The sequence below is a fragment of the Heptranchias perlo genome, chromosome 3 (assembly GCF_035084215.1).
Source record: "Heptranchias perlo isolate sHepPer1 chromosome 3, sHepPer1.hap1, whole genome shotgun sequence".
NCBI lineage: Eukaryota > Metazoa > Chordata > Chondrichthyes > Hexanchiformes > Hexanchidae > Heptranchias > Heptranchias perlo.
Window position 1 is genome coordinate 51,909,380 of NC_090327.1, and position 19,519 is coordinate 51,928,898.

The following is a 19,519-nucleotide window of genomic DNA, read 5'->3' on the forward strand; positions in this document are numbered from 1 at the left end:
TTTTTTCGGCATCTAAGTTTTATCAATAGTTCCTGTTTATATCCAATCATCAGGAACTTAAACCCTGACTACCCTCAGTGATATTAACCACTGACCTACCGCTTACAAGTTATTCCCTCAGTGATATTAACCACTGACCTCTTCCTGCTATTCTGTGTATTCGCCAGACTGACCTTAATCTTGTAAGGATGCCACACGAGTGTTAGCGATTGGACGATTCGTCGTCAGACTGACGGATTGGAGGAAAACCGACGTAGTAAATGAAGACTACTTACATCGGGGCGCCATTTCCTTCCTCCGTGTCTGAGACAATCCGCCTCTTACTCCGCGAACTCTCGGTGAACGACCGTTAAGATCCCACCGCTGCCACCAAATGACGATCCGGATTCTTTCCCCTCAGTCTGGTTCAGTAATAACTGAAGTCGAATACATTTTAAAGTCCAACACATCTTTAATAGCAGGGTTCTTAGTCTGCAGCATTGATTTGGACTCCTGATAGAGTCCCTCTATGCTGGCAGAGCAAGAACAAAAACATACAGAAATCCACACGTTTTTATACAGATGAATAGGGTTGGAACATACTTAACGAGGGTCAACACCAATCATAAGCCGGGCACAGGTTGCCATTCGAGGTTACATTATTTCCGGCCAATCATAAATCGTCCATGTGCTGATCATGCTGCTGTTAGACATCAAAGGGGATAACTTCCTCACTTTCCAACTTGGAATGTTCTTCCCTGTTCCTTCTGTTCCTTATCTCCCAACCTGGAATGTCTTTCAACTTTGGCTAAGCTCGTTCCCTATATTGATCTGCCATAAACATGGAGACATTCAGACCAGTCCTTGACTCACATCAAAGACCTATCATTGATAAGACAATGCAGGCCTGCTGACTAAGCAAACATATGGCCCAGCAGGAGGGCCAGGCCACTTGTATCAATCTCAGTTACTAACTAATTAACCCTTTCTAACCATTTTGCATTCTGCTTCTTTGCCACATAGGCATTTTAATATTTTACCGAAAACTGACCACGTAGGGATTCTCAAAACCTCACTGCCTCTCTATCTTTCCTCTTTTAGGACACTCCTTAAAACCTACCTCTGACCCAAGCATTTGTCATTTGTCATTTGGCTTGGTGTCAATTTTTGTTTGATTATGCTCCTTTTGAAGTGCCTCGGGACATTTTTATACAGATCAAATACCCATTGTCCTTTTAAGGAATCACCAATTCTATTACTATCCAGACCAAAATTTCTGGTTGATCTGTACATCAAACAACCCGCTTACACTCCTGTACATAATTTGTGTCTCATTCAAACTGTGGATGACTCCAGTTATTTTTGTGTTTTGGCTATTCCCCCGTCACAAAAACAAAAGAACTTTTTTCAGCGATAGGTACCTGAAGCCTGTTTGAATTCACTCATGCCGTTTCTATCTAAAGTCACATAAAAAGTTCTAATATGGAAATGTTTCCTATTTGCATGAACGAAACTCTGCTTATGTCACAATAAAGAGGGAATGAAATAGACATGGAGGACTCTGGAGATGCAACAAATGGGGCAAGGCAAATAGTCTAACCAAAATTACTGACTACTGTTAACATTAAATTGATGATTGCCAAGGTATTTTGCAGTATTTTTGGAACACCGGTGAATGTGAACGTTATCCCTTTGACTTGTATCTTACTGTGCATTTGTGGTTTTACTCTACAGATTTGTGGTGAATTAAATATGGTAGTTAGCACTTTTTTGGAGTTAGGTTGAAATGAGTTGGTGATTGATGGTTACTGACTTAAAAATCAATCCACAAAGTTTTTTTTAAAAAAAAATTACAGTGGACAAAAATTAGACTATTTTAGATAATGGGTGTGGTGTCATGAACATTACAGTACGACTGTCTCTCGGGACTGTTCAAGTGTTGTGAAGTGGAACATGTAACTAAATATTGCTGTGCTGCTTTCAGCCTTCGCTATTCAAATTATCTTTTAAAGACCGTAAAAAAGGAAACACATGCACAACAGCATCATTACTGAACCTTAATAAAAATTAAACACAACATTTAAAATTGAATCCGAGACTTTAGACATAACCTTCTTTACAACCTCTATAATGCCCTCCATAAAAGTAGCAACTAAATCATCACACATTAATACCCATGACAACTGTTAGGTTTCATTTTCATATTCCTTAACACCAGTGATAAACACGCCTTTATTAATCCCTATTTGTTTGCCGTACTTTGGTTTTGCTCCACCAAACTGCCGTCATTTACCCTTGCCGCTCCCAGTGGCGTATCTTTACTTAACCAGCTTGCGTTAGTAAATTAATAACAAGAGGGAGCTCTGAACTCTTAAAGCCTCTTTCTGAATTGTATCTTCAAATTGGTTTTCTTTGTGAAATATGAGTTTATAGTTGGACCATGGAAATTTTCAAAATGTGTTTATCTGCTAAAGCTTAGTGACAATGAAGCACTTAACACCACTACTACCTCGGCTATAACATTGAAACATTTAACATGATAATCTCAGCTACAGTGCTTCACATTTTGATACTGTATCACTCATTATAACTAATTTCTCTTTTTTAATTCAAAAAACATGCAAAATGTTTGTCCTTCTGTGTGGTTCGCAAAGATTTTGGCTCGTAAGATAGCTTAATTTGTGTGTGCATGTTTATATTTGTATGTGTCTTTTGGTTTGGAGAGAGTTTAACTCATCTAATAGTTGCTTGGTAAAGCAGCTTATTTCCAACTATGCAAGTGCTAGAATTAAGCTTTTTTTTTTCCCCCTTCAATTTTTAGAAAAGCTAAAATACAATTTTTTACCGTTTTGTGATTTCAAAGGTTTTAACTTGCTCAAGTTACTCTGCGTCTAATAGTTTATTTCAAGCCTGTTATCCAAGAAATGCCAGCCTTTTTAAAAAAAAAATTCTACCTATTTCAGTTTATATCAGCAACCTAAAGAGGCAAGTAATGAAGTAAATCAAAGCTTAATTGCAGGTCAGAATAGTTTTAGGATTACAACCCTTATTTATCATAGTATGTTACAGCACAGAAGGAGACCATTCAGCTCATCGTGCCTGTGCCAGCACGTTGAAAATGCTATCCAATTAGTCCAACTCCCCTGCTTTTTCCCCATAGCCTTCTAAACTTTTTCCCTTCAAGTAATTATCTAATTCCCTTTTGAAAGTTATTATTCAGTCTGCTTCCACCACCCTTTCAGGCAGTGTTCCAGATCGTAACAACTCCCTACGTTAAAAAAAAATGTTCCTTTGCCAATTACCACAAATCCATGCCCTCTGGTTACTGACCCTACTGTCACTGGAAACAGTTTCTCCTTATTTACTCTGTCAAAACCGTTCATGATTTTGAACACTGTTATCAAATCTCCTCTAAACCTTCTCTGTTCTAAGGAGAACGACCCCACGTAACTGAGGTCCCTCATCCCTGGTAGAATTCTAGTAAATCCCTTCTGCACCCTCTCTCTAAGGCCTGGACATTCTTCCTAAAACTATCGGATGTCATGGTGAGCAAGGTTTACTTCCAACGTGCACCACTACATCTGTAGAAGTAAGTGATGTTCTGCTACACGGGAAAGGAATCTAAAACTTTTCTAAAGCTTTATGCTTTAAGCAAAGATTAGTCACTACAAATTACTGATATGAATATCCGTGTGTGTGTGTGTAATACAGTATATGGGTCAGTGCTCATGGTGAGATGAGCTCTCATCTATGCATAATCTAATTCCTTGATATGACAGCACAGATCTATACTTTAATGTCCTAAATCTCATCCTGTAACAGTAATACACGCCGATTTTAAATTTCCTGTTAATTCTTTGCCTCTGACTGTTACAAATTCAGGTCTGCCATAGGTACTTCTCGGGTTCAGCAGCAACAGTCTGAGCATTTTGTGGGGGTTGACCTTCTCTACTTGTACGATAACATAACCCAGGGATGTAACGGTAGCATCCCCTTATGATCTGGACCAGATCCTCATGTCTTTTACATGTTCATTTATTCAACTTCTTCAAAGGTAGACTGAGTGAACACTAGATGGGGTAAGGCTTGGTTCGAATTGCTAAGCTGCTTTATTTCACAGTAGGGTGAATGTACAGAACAATATTTTTGATTGGACTCATCAACGCAACTTATCAAAGTGTAATAACATAATAATGAACATGCTCTGTTACTCCACTTCAGTGGATCATCTTGCTTGACTTAAACAGATTATCTCCTTAGTATTCTGACTTTTTAAGCTTCCTTTTTGGGGGGTTTTTTGCCTATCTGTTGCTAGAGCTAGATTGTCTTTTTCCATATTGGCATGAGTTTGTCTATAATTCTGCTTTATCCCTGAATGTTTACAGTCAGCAATAAATCAAAAACCTTCCAACACAACAGATGTGGGGTGTTTGTCATTTTATAGAGACAAGCTACCTAATTACTTTTTATTTGTGGGCTATAAGGAGACAACATCATTAAAGGCAGCTCATTAGCATCTAAATACCTACCATCTCGGTCACTTATTTTTTTACTTGCGGAAGTACACTGCTTTTAAAACGCAACATTTAAAGTAAATCAAATCCTTTCTGTAGAAAAATAATCAAACGATCCCATGACACTGATCATATAGTTGATGGGTAAAACTTCTTTGCATAAATGAAGCTGGTAGACAGCCTTTTGGAATTGCACATGTTTGAAGTTGAGAAGCCAAAAGCTCCCTCGACACTGTGTTCATAGTATTTGATGTAAAAATTAAATTTTGTTTTTTATAAATTAGCACCTGTGGTAAACATCAGTATTGATATGAGTTTGTCAGACAGTCAAACAGCAATTGGAGAAATTGGGAGTCAATAGAAAGCTGCTGAGTTACAATAACATTTTTTTCTGTACATTATTTTTAGTAGAGGATGGACAACTGTTGTTTATCCTTTTTTTAAAACAAAATGCAGATCACCATTTGACTTATTTTGTTCTCCTTCCTCACTCTGACCCTGGTGATGAAATGCCAGACGCTGCATGGCATCATCTCCTAATGGCATGGGTGAGATAGGGAAGTTCACTGAATAGGAAATCACAAATTTGAATCCATGCCATACAACTCTGCACTATGTTGGGGCACCCGCATTCTGCCTTTGTTTTTAAGACTTTGTCGGTAAAGTGACTGCTTGGGGTGGCATTAAATTGTGCAGGTCACAAGAACCCAGGTTGGATTTATGGTAGGTGCTGTATTAATCTATTTCATCTGGGCACTATAATTGGTGTAGGAAACCCTGGTCTAGGGAGGGGAGAAGTCAAAGTTCCAAATCCTGTTTCACCCCTGATGAAAAGTGATTGTGTTGATTGAGTGTCGTGCCTTCCATGTTGATCACTCTGCCAACACTTCCTGTGTAGACACATCCCTAATGAATGGTCACTTGGGTGAAGTATCAGAGGACTGCTGGTATTATGGAACTGTATCATTGAGAGAGTCAGTAACCTAGATTTTCCAATGGGAATTATTGTAACACCAGCAGTAGCCCATTTTAAATAGGTGGAATAGGGCTGGTGTTAAAATGATCAGAAAATCTGGGATTGGCAGAGCAATGCAAAGGGTTTTTTATTTTCAATTTATTTTTGCCTTGCTTGCTCTATATTTGTCTCTGTAGCTCCTTTTTTATTCTGTCCAGCTCTATTAAGAATCTCCTCATTTCCACTCCCATTTTCCATAGATCACAATCATAGAGTACAGAAGGGGGCCAATTAGCCCATTGTTAGTGCTGGTTTTTTGCGACAGCAATCCAAAACTAATCCCACTGCCCTGCTCTCTCTCCATACCTCTGCAACTTCCTCTGCTTCAAAAATTTGTCTGCTGTTCCCTTAAAGATGCAGTGGTCTCTGCCTCAATCCTACAGGCAAAGCATTCCATGTTCGAACAACCCTCTGCATAAAGAAATTTCTCCTAACCCCTCTTCTCCTTTAGTAACCATTTTAAATCGGTGTCCTCTCATCACTGTCTCCCAACTAGGGGATTCGTTATATCACAGCGAACGCGATGGGCCGAATGGCCCCTTTCCGTGCTGTATCTTTTCAATGGTTCTATATCAAAACCGTTTATAATTGAAAAGGCTCTATCAAATCTCCTCTTAGCCTTCTCTACTCCTGTGGAAATGATGCCAGTATCTCTAGTCTCTCTTCATAACTATAGTTTCCCATCCCTGGTATCATTCTGGTGAATCAGTGCTGTACTCTCTCTGACATTAATGTCCTTTCTATAATAGGGTGCCCAAAACTGCATGCAGCACTCTGTGATTTTACCATTGTCTTGTAGAAATTTATGTTGACCTCTTTGCACTTGTACTCTATGCCCCTATTTATAAAACTCGAAATGGAATTACCTTGTTTTAATGGCTTTATCTACTGACACTTGCACTTTAAAAAAAAATTATGTTTCCCCCCCACCCATTCTCTGTTCTTCCACACAGTATATCATCTTTACATTGAGTGCATACTGTCATTCCTTGTTTTTTCTCCCAAAATATACGATTCTCCACATTAAACTGCTTCTGTCTCCGGTCTGCGCAATCTGTTAACTTGTCTTCTGAAGTCTCTTAAAGCCCTTCTTGCTGTCTACCAAACCACTGTGTCACAAACAAATTTCAGTATGGTACTCCCTATGCTGATCCGAATCATCTGTATATCAAGAACAAAAGTGGATCCAGCACTGACCCATTGGATGCACCACTTCCACCCATTTGAGCAACAACCAGTAACCCTAACCCTTTGTTTCATGGATGCCAACCAACTTTCTATCCATGCTGCTACATTTCCTCTTATCATCCTGTGAATTTCTGTAACAGCATGCGCTCTTGCCAGGGTTCCTATTTCTAATTACCATCCAGAGATGTGTACTGGGAAATATTTGTGGATGTCTGGTGAGGATGGATCCAGTTCCTGTGGTCCCTCCTGAGGTTGAATAGCCTGGTTATGCTTACTGTCTAAGATCACTACTTAGGTGTTCCACTGGTGGGCTGCTAACACCGGTGAATTGTATCAAAATACAAGTCATTGCCTTGAAGAAAATGGCAGGAGAAGGGGAGATCAGGGAAAGAGTTTTTGGGGCAGTTTCAAAAGTAACTTTTTTTCTTTTGCCAATTCTCTTTCTTGAAGGCACAGGTTCTGTCTGGGGTATGGTTCCATGTTTGTTGGGAGCCGTGTTGTGCTTAACTCAAATGCACTTTCTTCACATGTGAACCCAGACAGTAAGTTTCGACAGGCTGTTCAATCCTGGCAGGTATTGCACCAGACCCCTATCCTGTCTTTACTCAATGTCTACACACACATGTGCCTTCCAGCACTGGATAATGCTGAGAACAACTTGATTCTTCCACTTGCTATCCTAGGAGCACCAAGGCCCATAGTAGTGCTCCAATTGCTGCCCCAGCTGAAGTCACCACCACAGAGTTGAACTTGGGATCTTCTCGACTATATGGCTTACTAATCTATCTTATGCATTTTAGAAACTGTTGAAGAATATCTGTTTTCTTTCAGAAAGCCAGAAACTCCTGATAGAATCCCTTAGACTGTTGAATTTGCCACACTAAACTAGAGCACTACATTGTAAAGGAAAATTGGTTGGATGACTAATGACAAATTCACAATTTTAAAATAGTTAAGAAATTTGGGGGGTGGGGGGGTGGAAAACAACTGGTGTCTTACTAGATAACAGCATTGATAAGTGGCTGTTCGTGTCATGCTAGTGCATCAGGAAGTAGGTAGAGTGCTCCAAAAATACAGCATGCAGCAAAGGCAAGTCTGTGAGCCACAACTCGCTTGTGGCTTATTCGGTGCATTTGTTATGTCTGCACTCAGAACTCAACACTTTAATTGTGCAGAGTAATTTTTCTTTCAGTAGCACCTGCATAAGCAATACCTGAATGGGGTTTAAGAGGTTATTTTAAGTGATAAATTCAGACTATGGAGTACTTCTGCTATGTTCATGTTTTGATAAGCTGAGCAAGCGTGAAGAATGTCCACAATATTGGCACCTTCGGAGGCAAACTGATTCCACAATATAATAGATGGTTTGAAATATGAGTTCCAGTAATGTGATTCACCATTGCCTCTGTTCAGGAGCTACCTGAGGCGAGGCAGCTTCAGAAAATGTGAAATAGTGAACTGTTACTGCTGTATTTTTACCACCCGTCTAAATAATGGCCAGTACATCCTTTTGTAAATGAGAAGATAGCTGAGATAATCTTACAACAGGTATTCTGTTACAAAGAAATGTTGGGTGAGTGTATTAAATCTCCTCAGTCGTCTTCTTCATTGCACAGAAAAGCCATACAGAGAAGTTTGAAAAGCTGACTTCAATGTTTTTAAAAGTATTCAAAGGACTTGAACATAAAGCTGATACAGGCTCACATTGGGACCCTGGTGCTGGAACTGAGAAGGGCGAGGTATCAACATTTTATTATTTGTGTAGGGATGTGGGTGACACTGCCAAGGCTGCATTTATTGCCCATCCCTAGTTGAACTGAGAAGGTGGTGATGGCTGCCTTATCGAACTGCTGCAGTCCTTCCAATGGTGCTCCCCTATGGTGTAACTTAGTCTATTTTTTAAGTAAAATCAATAGAAATATATTAGTTACTCCTGTGTGCAATGCAAAACTTGTATGCAGATAGATATATAAAAGTTTTGTCTACCTGCTTTATACAGTATACATTTTGCCTACTTTAAATTTGCAAGATGACTAGAGACTGTGGCCATGTCCTCTTTTTCCACCCCCCCGCCCCCCAACACCGGCCCCATTGTTTTCTAAAGCAGCTAATTTTCAATACAAATTTGGGAGGGGCGGGGAAGAAACAAGCAGCTGCCATTTAAGTAGGGATAAAGGTTTGCTGTTCCTTGTCAGTGTCAGTTGTGGCTCAATGGTAGCACTTTCCCCTCTTGAGTTTAAAAAGTTGTGGGTTCAAGTCCCACCCCAGAGACTTGAGCACATAATCTAGGCTGGTACTTACGTGCAGCGCTAGGGGAGAGCTGCACTGTTGAAGGTGTCGTCTTTCAGATGAGACATTAAGCTGAGGCTGCATCTGCCCTCTCAGGTGGACATAAAAGATCCCACAGCACTATTTGAAGAAGAGCAGGGGTCTTCTCCTGGTGTCTTGGCCAACATTTATCCCTCAATCAATACCTAAAACAGATGATCCGGTCATTTATGTCACTGCCGCTTTTCCTACATTACAACAGTGACTACAACCAGTGAAGTACTTTTGAAGTGTAAAGTGCTTTGGGACATCCTGAGGTCATGAAAGGCTCTGTCTTTCTGTCTGGCTGTCTAACTTCATGAAGGATGACAGACACATCACTGGATGAATTTTATAAGTGACCATTATGATTCCCATACATTGCCTTGAACAGAACCAAAGCACAGATTATGCTATAGAGAGATAAGAGTCATGATCGTAAAAAGCAATATTGCAAAGTGTACTGAGTGTAACCCATGGCACGCTGAGACTTCAGTTTTAAGATACTTCAAGGCAGAATTAGTGACTCTGAATGTCGTGGTTCAGTAGTACTGTACGATGTGGCAAATTCCTGGTCTTTGGTAGATTATCCAAATTGGTGGTATTATCACCTGTATATTGGAAGGAGAGTTGAAAGGTCTTTTATGCAAACGTAAAGTAAGGTGTAACTTCTTGTTCTTCAACAGTTCTGAGTCAGTACTTGAAAAATATGACTTCGGTATAATGTGGTATGCAGTAATGATCATAAGAGAAGCATAAGGAAAGGCAGTCTGCTCATCAATCCAGAAAGAACCCAATTAAAACATTTTCATTGGCCCATTTAACTGAACTGCATCACCTCTCTAATATTGCTGTTGAAAGAATAAATTAAGATTATAAACTGCAAAAGATTAACAGGGTATGTTAAAATATTACCCGAAAATACTTTAAGCTTCAATGATGTGGTATTCAGACTTCTTTACTGTTTTGGTGGGGATGGGGGTGGGGGGGCGGTGTCGGGGTCTCCTGCAAATATTGACACACTCCTGCCTAGTTGGAAAACCTTAAATTATTCCCATGAAAATAAGGGCAGAAATGGTCTATCTGAGTATTTCTAAGCTCAGGGGGCTTGCAAGCAACACAAAAGAAATTGGATTGAGCAAAAAGGGCATAGTTTGAATCACCTGAAAAACCCACCTAAATTGGCTAACATGAAAGCAGAATGTCAGTAAAAATGTTATGTTTTACAATGTAGCGAGGAATAACATCACGATGAAGACGAGGAAAATGTTGGTTTAACTTTATTGAGGATTATATTAGGGCCAAGCAACTTTTTGTGGAAGACCATATTGTATCTGACAAAGGGTTGGTGTGGTTTGTTCATTCATGTCCTATTCACTGATTTAATTGTGAAAATTATATCTCGTTGTCGGCTTCTTTTTGGAGGTTGATAGTTTTAATTTCAACCCTATGCCCGAGAATTTAAAAGCTGTAGTGATGCACAGATCATTTAATAAATGCTGATGCTTGCTGTATATAGGTTTAAACAGGTTTTCAATCATTTGTACATTAGATGACGGTGATTATCTCATTGCTACTGTTTATTCAGTTTACTTTATTTGTACTATAACATAAACAAGCTTTGATATCATCCAATCAAATCCACGTTCTCAATATATCACCACTGATCAAATCACAGTACAACATTACCGTGTCAAATTGTGAAACACGCATGGGAGCTTGCTGCTTGCTTGAAATGGGCCAATCTGGAGGTTTAATTAATAAATATGGTAAAAATTTCTTGTAACACACACATCTGCATTATGTGCTCAGAGTTTTGCATTAAAATGGAAAAGTTTTCTTTTGCACAGCGTAAAAAATGTTTAATTGATTACAAGAATGTTCATGCAATGTTTTTTTTTACCTTTTTTTGCGTTTTGGTTTTTCCAGTCCCAAACCATGAACTATGTTGGACAGTTACTGGTAACAGTCAAGGAACTGTACAAGGGATTGAATCCTGCAACGCTCTCGGGATGCATAGATGTGATTGTGGTACAACGGCAGGATGGCAGTTACCAATGCTCACCATTTCACGTTCGATTTGGAAAGCTAGGGGTACTTCGATCAAAGGAAAATGTGGTAAGTTTCCAATTATGATTAGAAATGAATATGATGTTGAAAGCAGTGAATGAACTATCTCTACTTGAGCCAACTTATTCTTGTATTGTCATATTTTATATCAATTTACCATAATTGTACAATGCAGTGTTAATCCTACAGTATAATTCCAGTTTAAAATTATAGATCCCATTATGATGGGTAATGTATTAGCTTTTGATATTACAGCAGTTGCATATTCACATGGAAACTTTCACCTTTAGAAAATTACAAGACTTTCCTGTCTCCATGCTGAAGATAGAGAAGCCAAAAAAGACCTCTGAAAAAGGGGTGCAAAACAAAACTTGAAAAAATTGGGGCTTTTGAAATCTTCTGCTAGTGTCACATGTTGCATGGAGACTGAAATCTGACTTTTGTTCTGTCATTATTAAACTGAAAGGACTTCAGAAAATCAGGGATAAGAAATATCCATCTGGCTGATCCCTCTAGTACATTATCTCCCCATCACTGCATCTAATTTGTATTTATATTTTGTGTTTTTCTGTCTTAGTAGGTAATTACAAACATAGGAATATACAGGACCAGAAAAAGACTATTGAGCTACATTTGGTTGGGCCCACAGTTCTATAGATGGTATACTTGTAACCATCATCACTTATTTCATCAGAAAACTGCCCTGCTCCCTCTTGAATCTGCTGAACCCATCCTTCTCCACTATCTCCCAGAGTACTTGTTCCACACTATCACCTCTTGTGTGAAGTAGTTAAATCAAAACTGTCCACTTTTCCTCTTCTGAGCTTGAGTCCGTGCCCTCATGAGGTGTGGTACTGAGCCATTCGTACTAGGACAGTCCCAGGTTTGATCCCCAGTTAGCTGATCTCAGCCAGGGCAGCAGAAAGAACATTACAGCAGGCAAAAGAGGAGAACAATTGATCAGAGTTCTGCTCCTGAGTTTTATCTCATTGAGCAGCCAGACCATCTAATGCTTTGCTGAAATCAAAAAAAAAAGTCTAAGGATTGAACTGGTTGCTTCATTGATGCCTTTAGGGCTGCTTTTTCAGCCATTCAGAAACCAATTTTGGGCCTCTGGAGTCACTGGAAAACAGACATAAAACTTGCTCTCTACTTTTTTATCTGTTTAGAAAAAAGTAAAGTTGAAAGAAAAATAGCAGGAGAATGGAAGGAAAGAAAAGATGGGACAGGCAGAAGTAAAATATTTAAAGCTTCCCTTTCTGGGCCAAACAGGATGATTGGCATTGCATTAACAATTATCACGTCGTTAAAAGGGTTCTCAAGTTTTTAATTACCAGCCCTAACTTTCTGCCGCATGTTTAATGGGCAATTAATATGCAGATCCAGTAAATTCTTAAAAATAGCAAGGAGGCTAAAGGTGCGACGCCATTTGTGCAAAGTAAACGGCGGAGTAGTGTAAATCGACCAGCAAGTTCTGAACATTCGCAACTCACGCCGTATCTTTTAATCCCCTGAACTTGCTGGCCAATTTATGCATTAATAGTGTGCGTCGTTAACATGCAGTTGTTTATCCAGCAAGATTTGGCCCATTATCTTATTTCCCTGCTCACATTTAAAAAAATATTTATTCATGGGATCTGGGCGTCGCTGGCAAGGCTAGCATTTATTACCCATCCTTAATTGCCCTTGAGAAGGTGGTGGTGAGCCGTCGCCTTGAACCGCTGCAGTCTGTGTGGTGAAGGTTCTCCCACAGTACTGTTAGGTGGGGAGTTCCAGGATTTTGACCCAGCGACGATGAAGGAACGGCGATATATTTCCAAGTCGGGATGGTGTGTGACTTGGAGGGGAACGTGCAGGTGGTGTTGTTCCCATGTACCTGCTGCCCTTGTCCTTCTATGATGTGGAGATGCCGGTGATGGACTGGGGTTGACAATTGTAAACAATTTTACAACACCAAGTTATAGTCCAGCAATTTTATTTTAAATTCACAAGCTTTCGGAGATTTTCTCCTTCCTCAGGCAAATGTTTCCTTTGCCTGAGGAAGGAGAAAATCTCCGAAAGCTTGTGAATTTAAAATAAAATTGCTGGACTATAACTTGGTGTTGTAAAATTGTTTACACTTGTCCTTCTAGGTGGTAGAGGTCGCGGGTTTGGGAGCTGCTGTCGAAGAAGCCTTGGCGAGTTGCTGCAGTGCATCCTGTGGATGGTACACACTGCAGCCACAGTGCGCCGGTGGTGAAGGGAGTGAATGTTTAGGGTGGTGGATGTGGTGCCAATCAAGCGGGCTGCTTTGTCCTGGATTGTGTCGAGCTTCTTGTGTTGTTGGAGCTGTATCATTAAGCCAAAATAACACACACAGCTAATATCAACCTAATGATTTTAGAAAGTTCAGTCTAGGCTCCCCTGATTGGCTTTATCCATTTAGCAGGTGCACCGTACATCCCAGCAGTTCCCAGTCTGTGCTGAATTAACTCAATTGAGTCTGGACAGCAATAGGAGTGCTAAAATTGGCCTCCTTCTTGGATTAGGGAGGGGGAAATCGGGGAAGCTCCTGACTAGCTGACTAACTCCACGCTCTTCAAGTGTACATGTGTATGGAGTTTGGGTAAATATAGGATCTTGGAGTCTAATACTTTGCAGTCACCCATTACCTAGGCTCACAGATTAATACTGGCCATTTGGGTGAGATCCTAAAGGGTGCCTGTTGCTTGATTCTTGTACCATTTGTGGCTTTGAACCCACAAGTGCTCAATACTTTAAATATGTACTACCCCCACCTCAAACAGATGGCTGACTTGAATCCTAATCCTCTCAATAATTGTTATTAAAGTTTTTAAAACTACGGTTTCAGTTATAAGGCTGTGATTAAATATGTCTTGCTTTTATAGCTGATTGGCATAATGTTTGAAGAGTTGGCTATGTGGAGAACTTGTTCTTTTTAAAAAAAAACTATGCAGAATTTATTTTGTGCTATTTTTGGGATTTACAGATTGACATTGAGATTAATGGGGATCCAATGGATCTGCACATGAAGTTGGGAGATAATGGAGAAGCTTTCTTTGTACAAGAAACGGAGGAAGAAAATGTATGTAACAATTTTTGACTTCGTTTGTAAAGTTTTAATGCAAATACAGTGTGTTGTGATATGATTGTGCCTTATGGCTAAGAAAGCTGTTTGTTCATTTAACCATCTTTTTGGAAAAGTTAGATGTAGACCATGCCTCATGATAGGCTGCAGATTATTCAATTGAAATGCATTTAAAATCAGCTTGGGCAGATTGGGGTTTACAATTTCCCCCATATGCTATTTTGTTTGCAGTTAAGAGAAGAAACCTAAATGTAACAACCAGAGTAACAAGTATTGAAAGGGAGAGTTGGACATTTGTGGGAGACAGAGATTGGCCACGGTCACGCATTCATACCACAACTTTTGCCAATGAGTGTGCCAGTGTGTACAATGGCAAGGATGCCAGATTTGGTTGTTTTGTAATAAATGAAACGTCCCAAGCAATTTGTTTAGTTACCTTTGCTTTTGAATTTGCCGAATGCTTTATATTTTGTCAAGCAGAACAGCTTTTACATTTAAAAAAATTCTCAATGCACTTGGCAACTATGGACAAGGTGGAGCCGGAAGAAATGAGTGCATTTTGCTTATTTTGGTAACTAGAAAAAAGGACATGCAATTCGAGGGTCCCTGCTCCATCGTCTGAGAGCACCAGACTGAAATTTCCAACCATCTGCAGCTGTAGATGGCCTTCCTGTCCCATGTTAGGGGGACAGCATCATTAGCATGGCATCTGTAATGGCACCCTGTGCGCTCGCCTTAGCAGAGTTCCGGAATTTTAGAGCGGCTCCATGCTCCTCCAGTGCACCTGAGGAGGCCTGGGAAAATCCTCACAGAAAAAGAGCTGGAGAAGTCTTCAGCTCTCAAATGAGCATTCTGCCCATCTCTGCAAGGTAATCAATCTCCTCTGGGATTGATTATCTTTTCCCTAAGGCATTTTGGGCCTTTTGAAGATCCATAATGGAAACTACGCAGGTTGCGAGCATGTATATTGCACTGCACCAGAGGTCATAGAGGGCAAAATCAATTAGGGTGTTTAAAAGGAATGCATTGTTTTAGGGGATTTGATAGTCAGGGGGATAGATAGTAGTTTCTGCAACCACCAATGTGAGACCCGCATGATGTGTTGCCTCCCTGGTGCAGGGTAAAGGACATCACCAAGAGGGCACAGAACATTTTGAGGGGGGAAGGGGAACAGCCAGAAGTCGTGGTCCACGTGGGAACCAATGACATAGGAAGGAAAAGGGTCTAGGTCCTGCAGTCAGAGTTTCAGGAGCTAGGGAGGAAGTTAAAAAGCAGGATCTCAAAGGTAGTAATCTCTGGATTACTCCCAGTGCTAGTGAGTATAGGAATAGTAGTATCAGACTGGTTAATGCCTGGCTGGAGCAATGGTGCAGGAGGCCGGGCTTCAGATTCCTGGGGCATTGGGACCAGTTCTGGGGCAGGAGGGATCTATTCAAGATGGATGGGTTGCACCTCAACAGAGTTGGGACCAATGTCCTCGTGGGGAGGTTAACTAGTGCTGTCGGGGAGGGTTTAAACTAACTTGGCAGGGGGATGGGTACCAGGCTGAAACATTGGAGAGGAGTAATGAGGTGCACAGAGGACTGGGAGGGACAAGTAGCACTAGAGTAAAGAATAGTTCAGAAATACGAGGAATCAGACGGGGACAAATACGAAGCAGTCTAAGATGAGATTGGAGCGCATGTGTGTAAATGCACGTAGCGTGATCAATAAGGTTGGTGAGCTGCAGGAACAAGTCGCCACATGGGACTGTGATATAGTGTCAATAACTGAGACCTGGCTCAAAGAAGGGGAGAATTGGGTACTTAATATTCCAGGCTACAAGGTATTCAGGAAAGATAGGGAAGGAAAGAAAGGAGAGGGAATGGCAATATTGATCAAAGAAACTATTATAGCACTGGAAAAGAATTATATAGTTATGGGGTCAAAGAATCTATTTGGTTAGAATTAAGGAACAATAGAGGAGCTACTATGCTACTGGGTGTATACTATAGGCCACCAAATAGTGGGAAGGCGATAGAGGAGAAAATTACAGGAAGATGCAAGAACTATAGAGTAGTGATAATGGGGGACTTCAATTATCCCAATATAGACTGGGATAGTAACAGTGTAAAAGGCAAGGAGGGGGAGGAATTCCTGAAATGTGTTCGAGAACTTTCTTGAACATTGTGTTTCCAGCCCAACCAGGAAAGAAACAGTGCTGGAGCTAGTTATGGGGAATGAATTGGGGCAGGTGGAGCATGTTCCAGTGGGGGAGCATTTGAGGAACAGTGATCATATCATTAGGTTTAGAATTGTTATTGAAAAGGACAAGGAACTATCAAATATGAAAATGCTTAACTGGAGGAAGGCAAATTTCAGTGAGTTAAAAAGAAATCTTGCCCATGTGGATTGGAATCAAAAATTGGTAGGTAAAACAGTAATTGAACAATGGGAGGCCTTCAAGGAGGAGTTGGTTTGGGTACAGAGTAGACACATCCCTATGAGGGGGAAAGGTAGGGCATCAAAAGCTAGAGATCCTGGATGACTAAAGATAGAGTTTAAAATGAAAAAGGAGGTTTATGATGAATGTAAGGTTCATAATACAGTAGAGAACTAGGCTGAATACAGAAAGTGCTGAGGAGATCTAAAAAAGGAATGAGCGAGATAAAGAGAGAGTATGAGAATAGATTAGCGGCTAACATAAAAGGGAACCCAAAAGTCTCTTGCATGCATATAAATAGTAAAAGGGCAGTCAAACGAAGCGTGGGACTGATTAGGGACAAGAAAGGAGTTCTTGTAGAGGCAGAGGGCATGGCTGAGGCATTAAATGAATACTTCACATCCGTGTTCACTAGCATTGAGGATGCTGCATTGTAGCAGTAAAGGAGGAGGTAGTAGCGATATTGGATAGGATAAAAATAGATAAAGGGCAGGTACTTTAAAAGATTGCCAGTACTCAAAGTAGAAAAGTCACCCAGTCCAGATGGGATGCATCCTAGGTTACAGAGGGAAGTATGGATGGAAATTGCTGAGGCTTTGGCCACAATCTTCCTTAGATATGGGGATGGTGCCTGAGGACTGTAGGATTGCAAATGTCACACCTCTGTTCAAAAAAGGGGAGAGGGATAAACCCAACAATTAAGGTCAGTTAGCCTAACGGTGGTGGGAAAATCTTTTAGAGACAATAATCTGGGACAAAATTAATTGGCACTTGGAAAAGTATGGGCTAATAAATGAAAGTCAGCATGGATTTGTTAAAGGAAAATTGTGTTTGACTAACTTGATTGAGTTCTTTGAAGTAATGGAGAGGGTTGGTATGGGTAGTATGGTTGATATGTGTATGGACTTTCAAAAGACTTAGTAAAATTAAAGCCGATGGGATTAAAGAGACAGTGGCAGCATGGATACAAAATCAGCTAGGGAACAGAAAGCAGAGTAGTGGTAAACGGTTGTTTTTCAGACTGGAGGGAAGTATACAGTGGTGTTCCCCAGGGGCCAGTGTTACTGCTCTTTTTGATATGTATTAATGAGTTGGACTTATAGATGTATAGAGGGTATAATTTCAAAGTTTGCAGATGGCATGAAAGCGGAAATGTAGTAAACAATATGGTGGATAGTAACAGACTTCAGGAGGACAGGCAGACTGGTGAAATGGGCAGACACGTGGCAGATGAAATTTAACAGAAGTATGAAGTGATGCATTTTGGTAGGAAGAATGAGGAGGGGCAATATAAACTAAATGGTACAATTTTAAAGGGGCTATAGGAACGGAGGCCTCCGGGTGCACATACACAAATCTTTGAAGGTGGCAGGCCAATCATCTCAGCCCCAAGGCATTGCTGCAGGAGTTCCTCAGGGCAATGTCCTAGGCCGAACCATCTTCAGCTGCTTCATCAATGACCTTCCCTCCAACATAAGGTCAGAAATGGGAATGTTTGCTGATGATTGCACAGTGTTCGGTTCCATTCGCAACCCCTCAAATAATGAAGCAGTTGGAGCCCGCATGCAGCAAGACCTGGACAACATCCAGGCTTTGGCTGATAAGTGGCAAGTAACATTCGCACCAGACAAGTGCCAGGCAATGACCATCTCCAACAAGAGAGAGTCTAACCACCTCCCCTTCACATTCAATGGCATTACCATTGCCGAATCCCCCCCGTAAACATCCTGGGGGGTCACCATTGACCAGAAACTTAACTGGACCAGCCATATAAATACTGTGGCTACAAGAGTAGATCAGAGGCTGGGTATTCTGCGGCGAGTGACTCACCTCCTGACTCCCCAAAGCCTTTCCACCATCTACAAGGCACAAGTCAGGAGTGTGATGGAATACTTTTTTGCCTGGATGAGTGCGACTCCAACAATGCTCAAGAAGCTTGACACCATCCAGGACAAAGCAGCCTGCTTGATTGGCACCCCATCCACCACCCTAAACATTCACTCTCTTCACCACCAGCGCATAGTGGCTGCAGTGTGTACCATGCACAGGATGCACTGCAGCAACTCGCCAAGGCTTCTTCGACAGTACCTCCCAAACCTGCGCCCTCTACCACCTAGAAGGACAAGAGCAGCAGGTACATGGGAACAACACCACCTGCACGTTCCCCTCCAAGTCACACACCATCCCGACTTGAAAATATATCGCCGTTCCTTCATCGTCGCTGGGTCAAAATCCTGGAGCTCTCTTCCTAACAGCACTGTGGGAGAACCTTCACCACACAGACTGCAGCGGTTCAAGAAGGCGGCTCACCACCTTCTCAAGGGCAATTAGGGATGGGCAATAAATGTTGGCCTTGCCAGCGATGCCCACATCCCATGAACGAATGGGAAAAAAAAAAGTTGAGAAGGCTGTTTTTAAAAAAAAGATAGCTTATGGGATCCTGGTCTTTAATAGAGGCACAAAGTACAAAAGCAAGGAAGTTATGCTAAACCTTTATAAAATACTCATTAGGCCTCAACTGGAGTAAAGACTTCAATTCTGGGCACCACACTTTAGGAAGGATGTCAAAGCCTTAGAGAGGGTGCAAGGGTGAGGGACTTCAGTTATGTGGAGAGATTGGAGAAGCTGGGGTTGTTCTCCTTAGAACAGAGACGGTTAAGGGGAGATTTAATAGAGGTGTTCAAAATCATGAAGGGTTTTGATAGAGTAAATTGTTTCCAGTGGCAGAAGGGTCGGTGACCAGAGGACACAGAATTAAGATGATCGGCAAGCGCCAGAGGCGACGTGAGGAAACATGTTTTTACGCAGCGAGTTGTAATGATCTGGAATGCAATGCCTAAAAGGGTGGTGGAAGCAGATTCGATAGTAACTTTCAAAAGGGAATTGGATAAATACTCGAAGGGAAAAAATTTGAAGGGTTATGGAGAAAGCAGGGG

The 19,519-nt window shown here is 41.0% G+C and overlaps 1 protein-coding gene across 1 annotated transcript in view; it reads left to right on the plus strand.

The window, feature by feature from the left end:
* lpin2 (lipin 2) overlaps positions 1-19,519 on the plus strand; it is a 111,070-nt gene that overhangs the window by 30,337 nt on the left and 61,214 nt on the right. Inside the window, exons 2-3 of the mRNA XM_067979686.1 lie at positions 10,933-11,121; positions 14,063-14,158. Coding sequence (XP_067835787.1) covers positions 10,942-11,121; positions 14,063-14,158 — 276 coding nt within the window. The 5' untranslated portion in view covers positions 10,933-10,941. The remainder of the gene's footprint in view (positions 1-10,932; positions 11,122-14,062; positions 14,159-19,519) is intronic.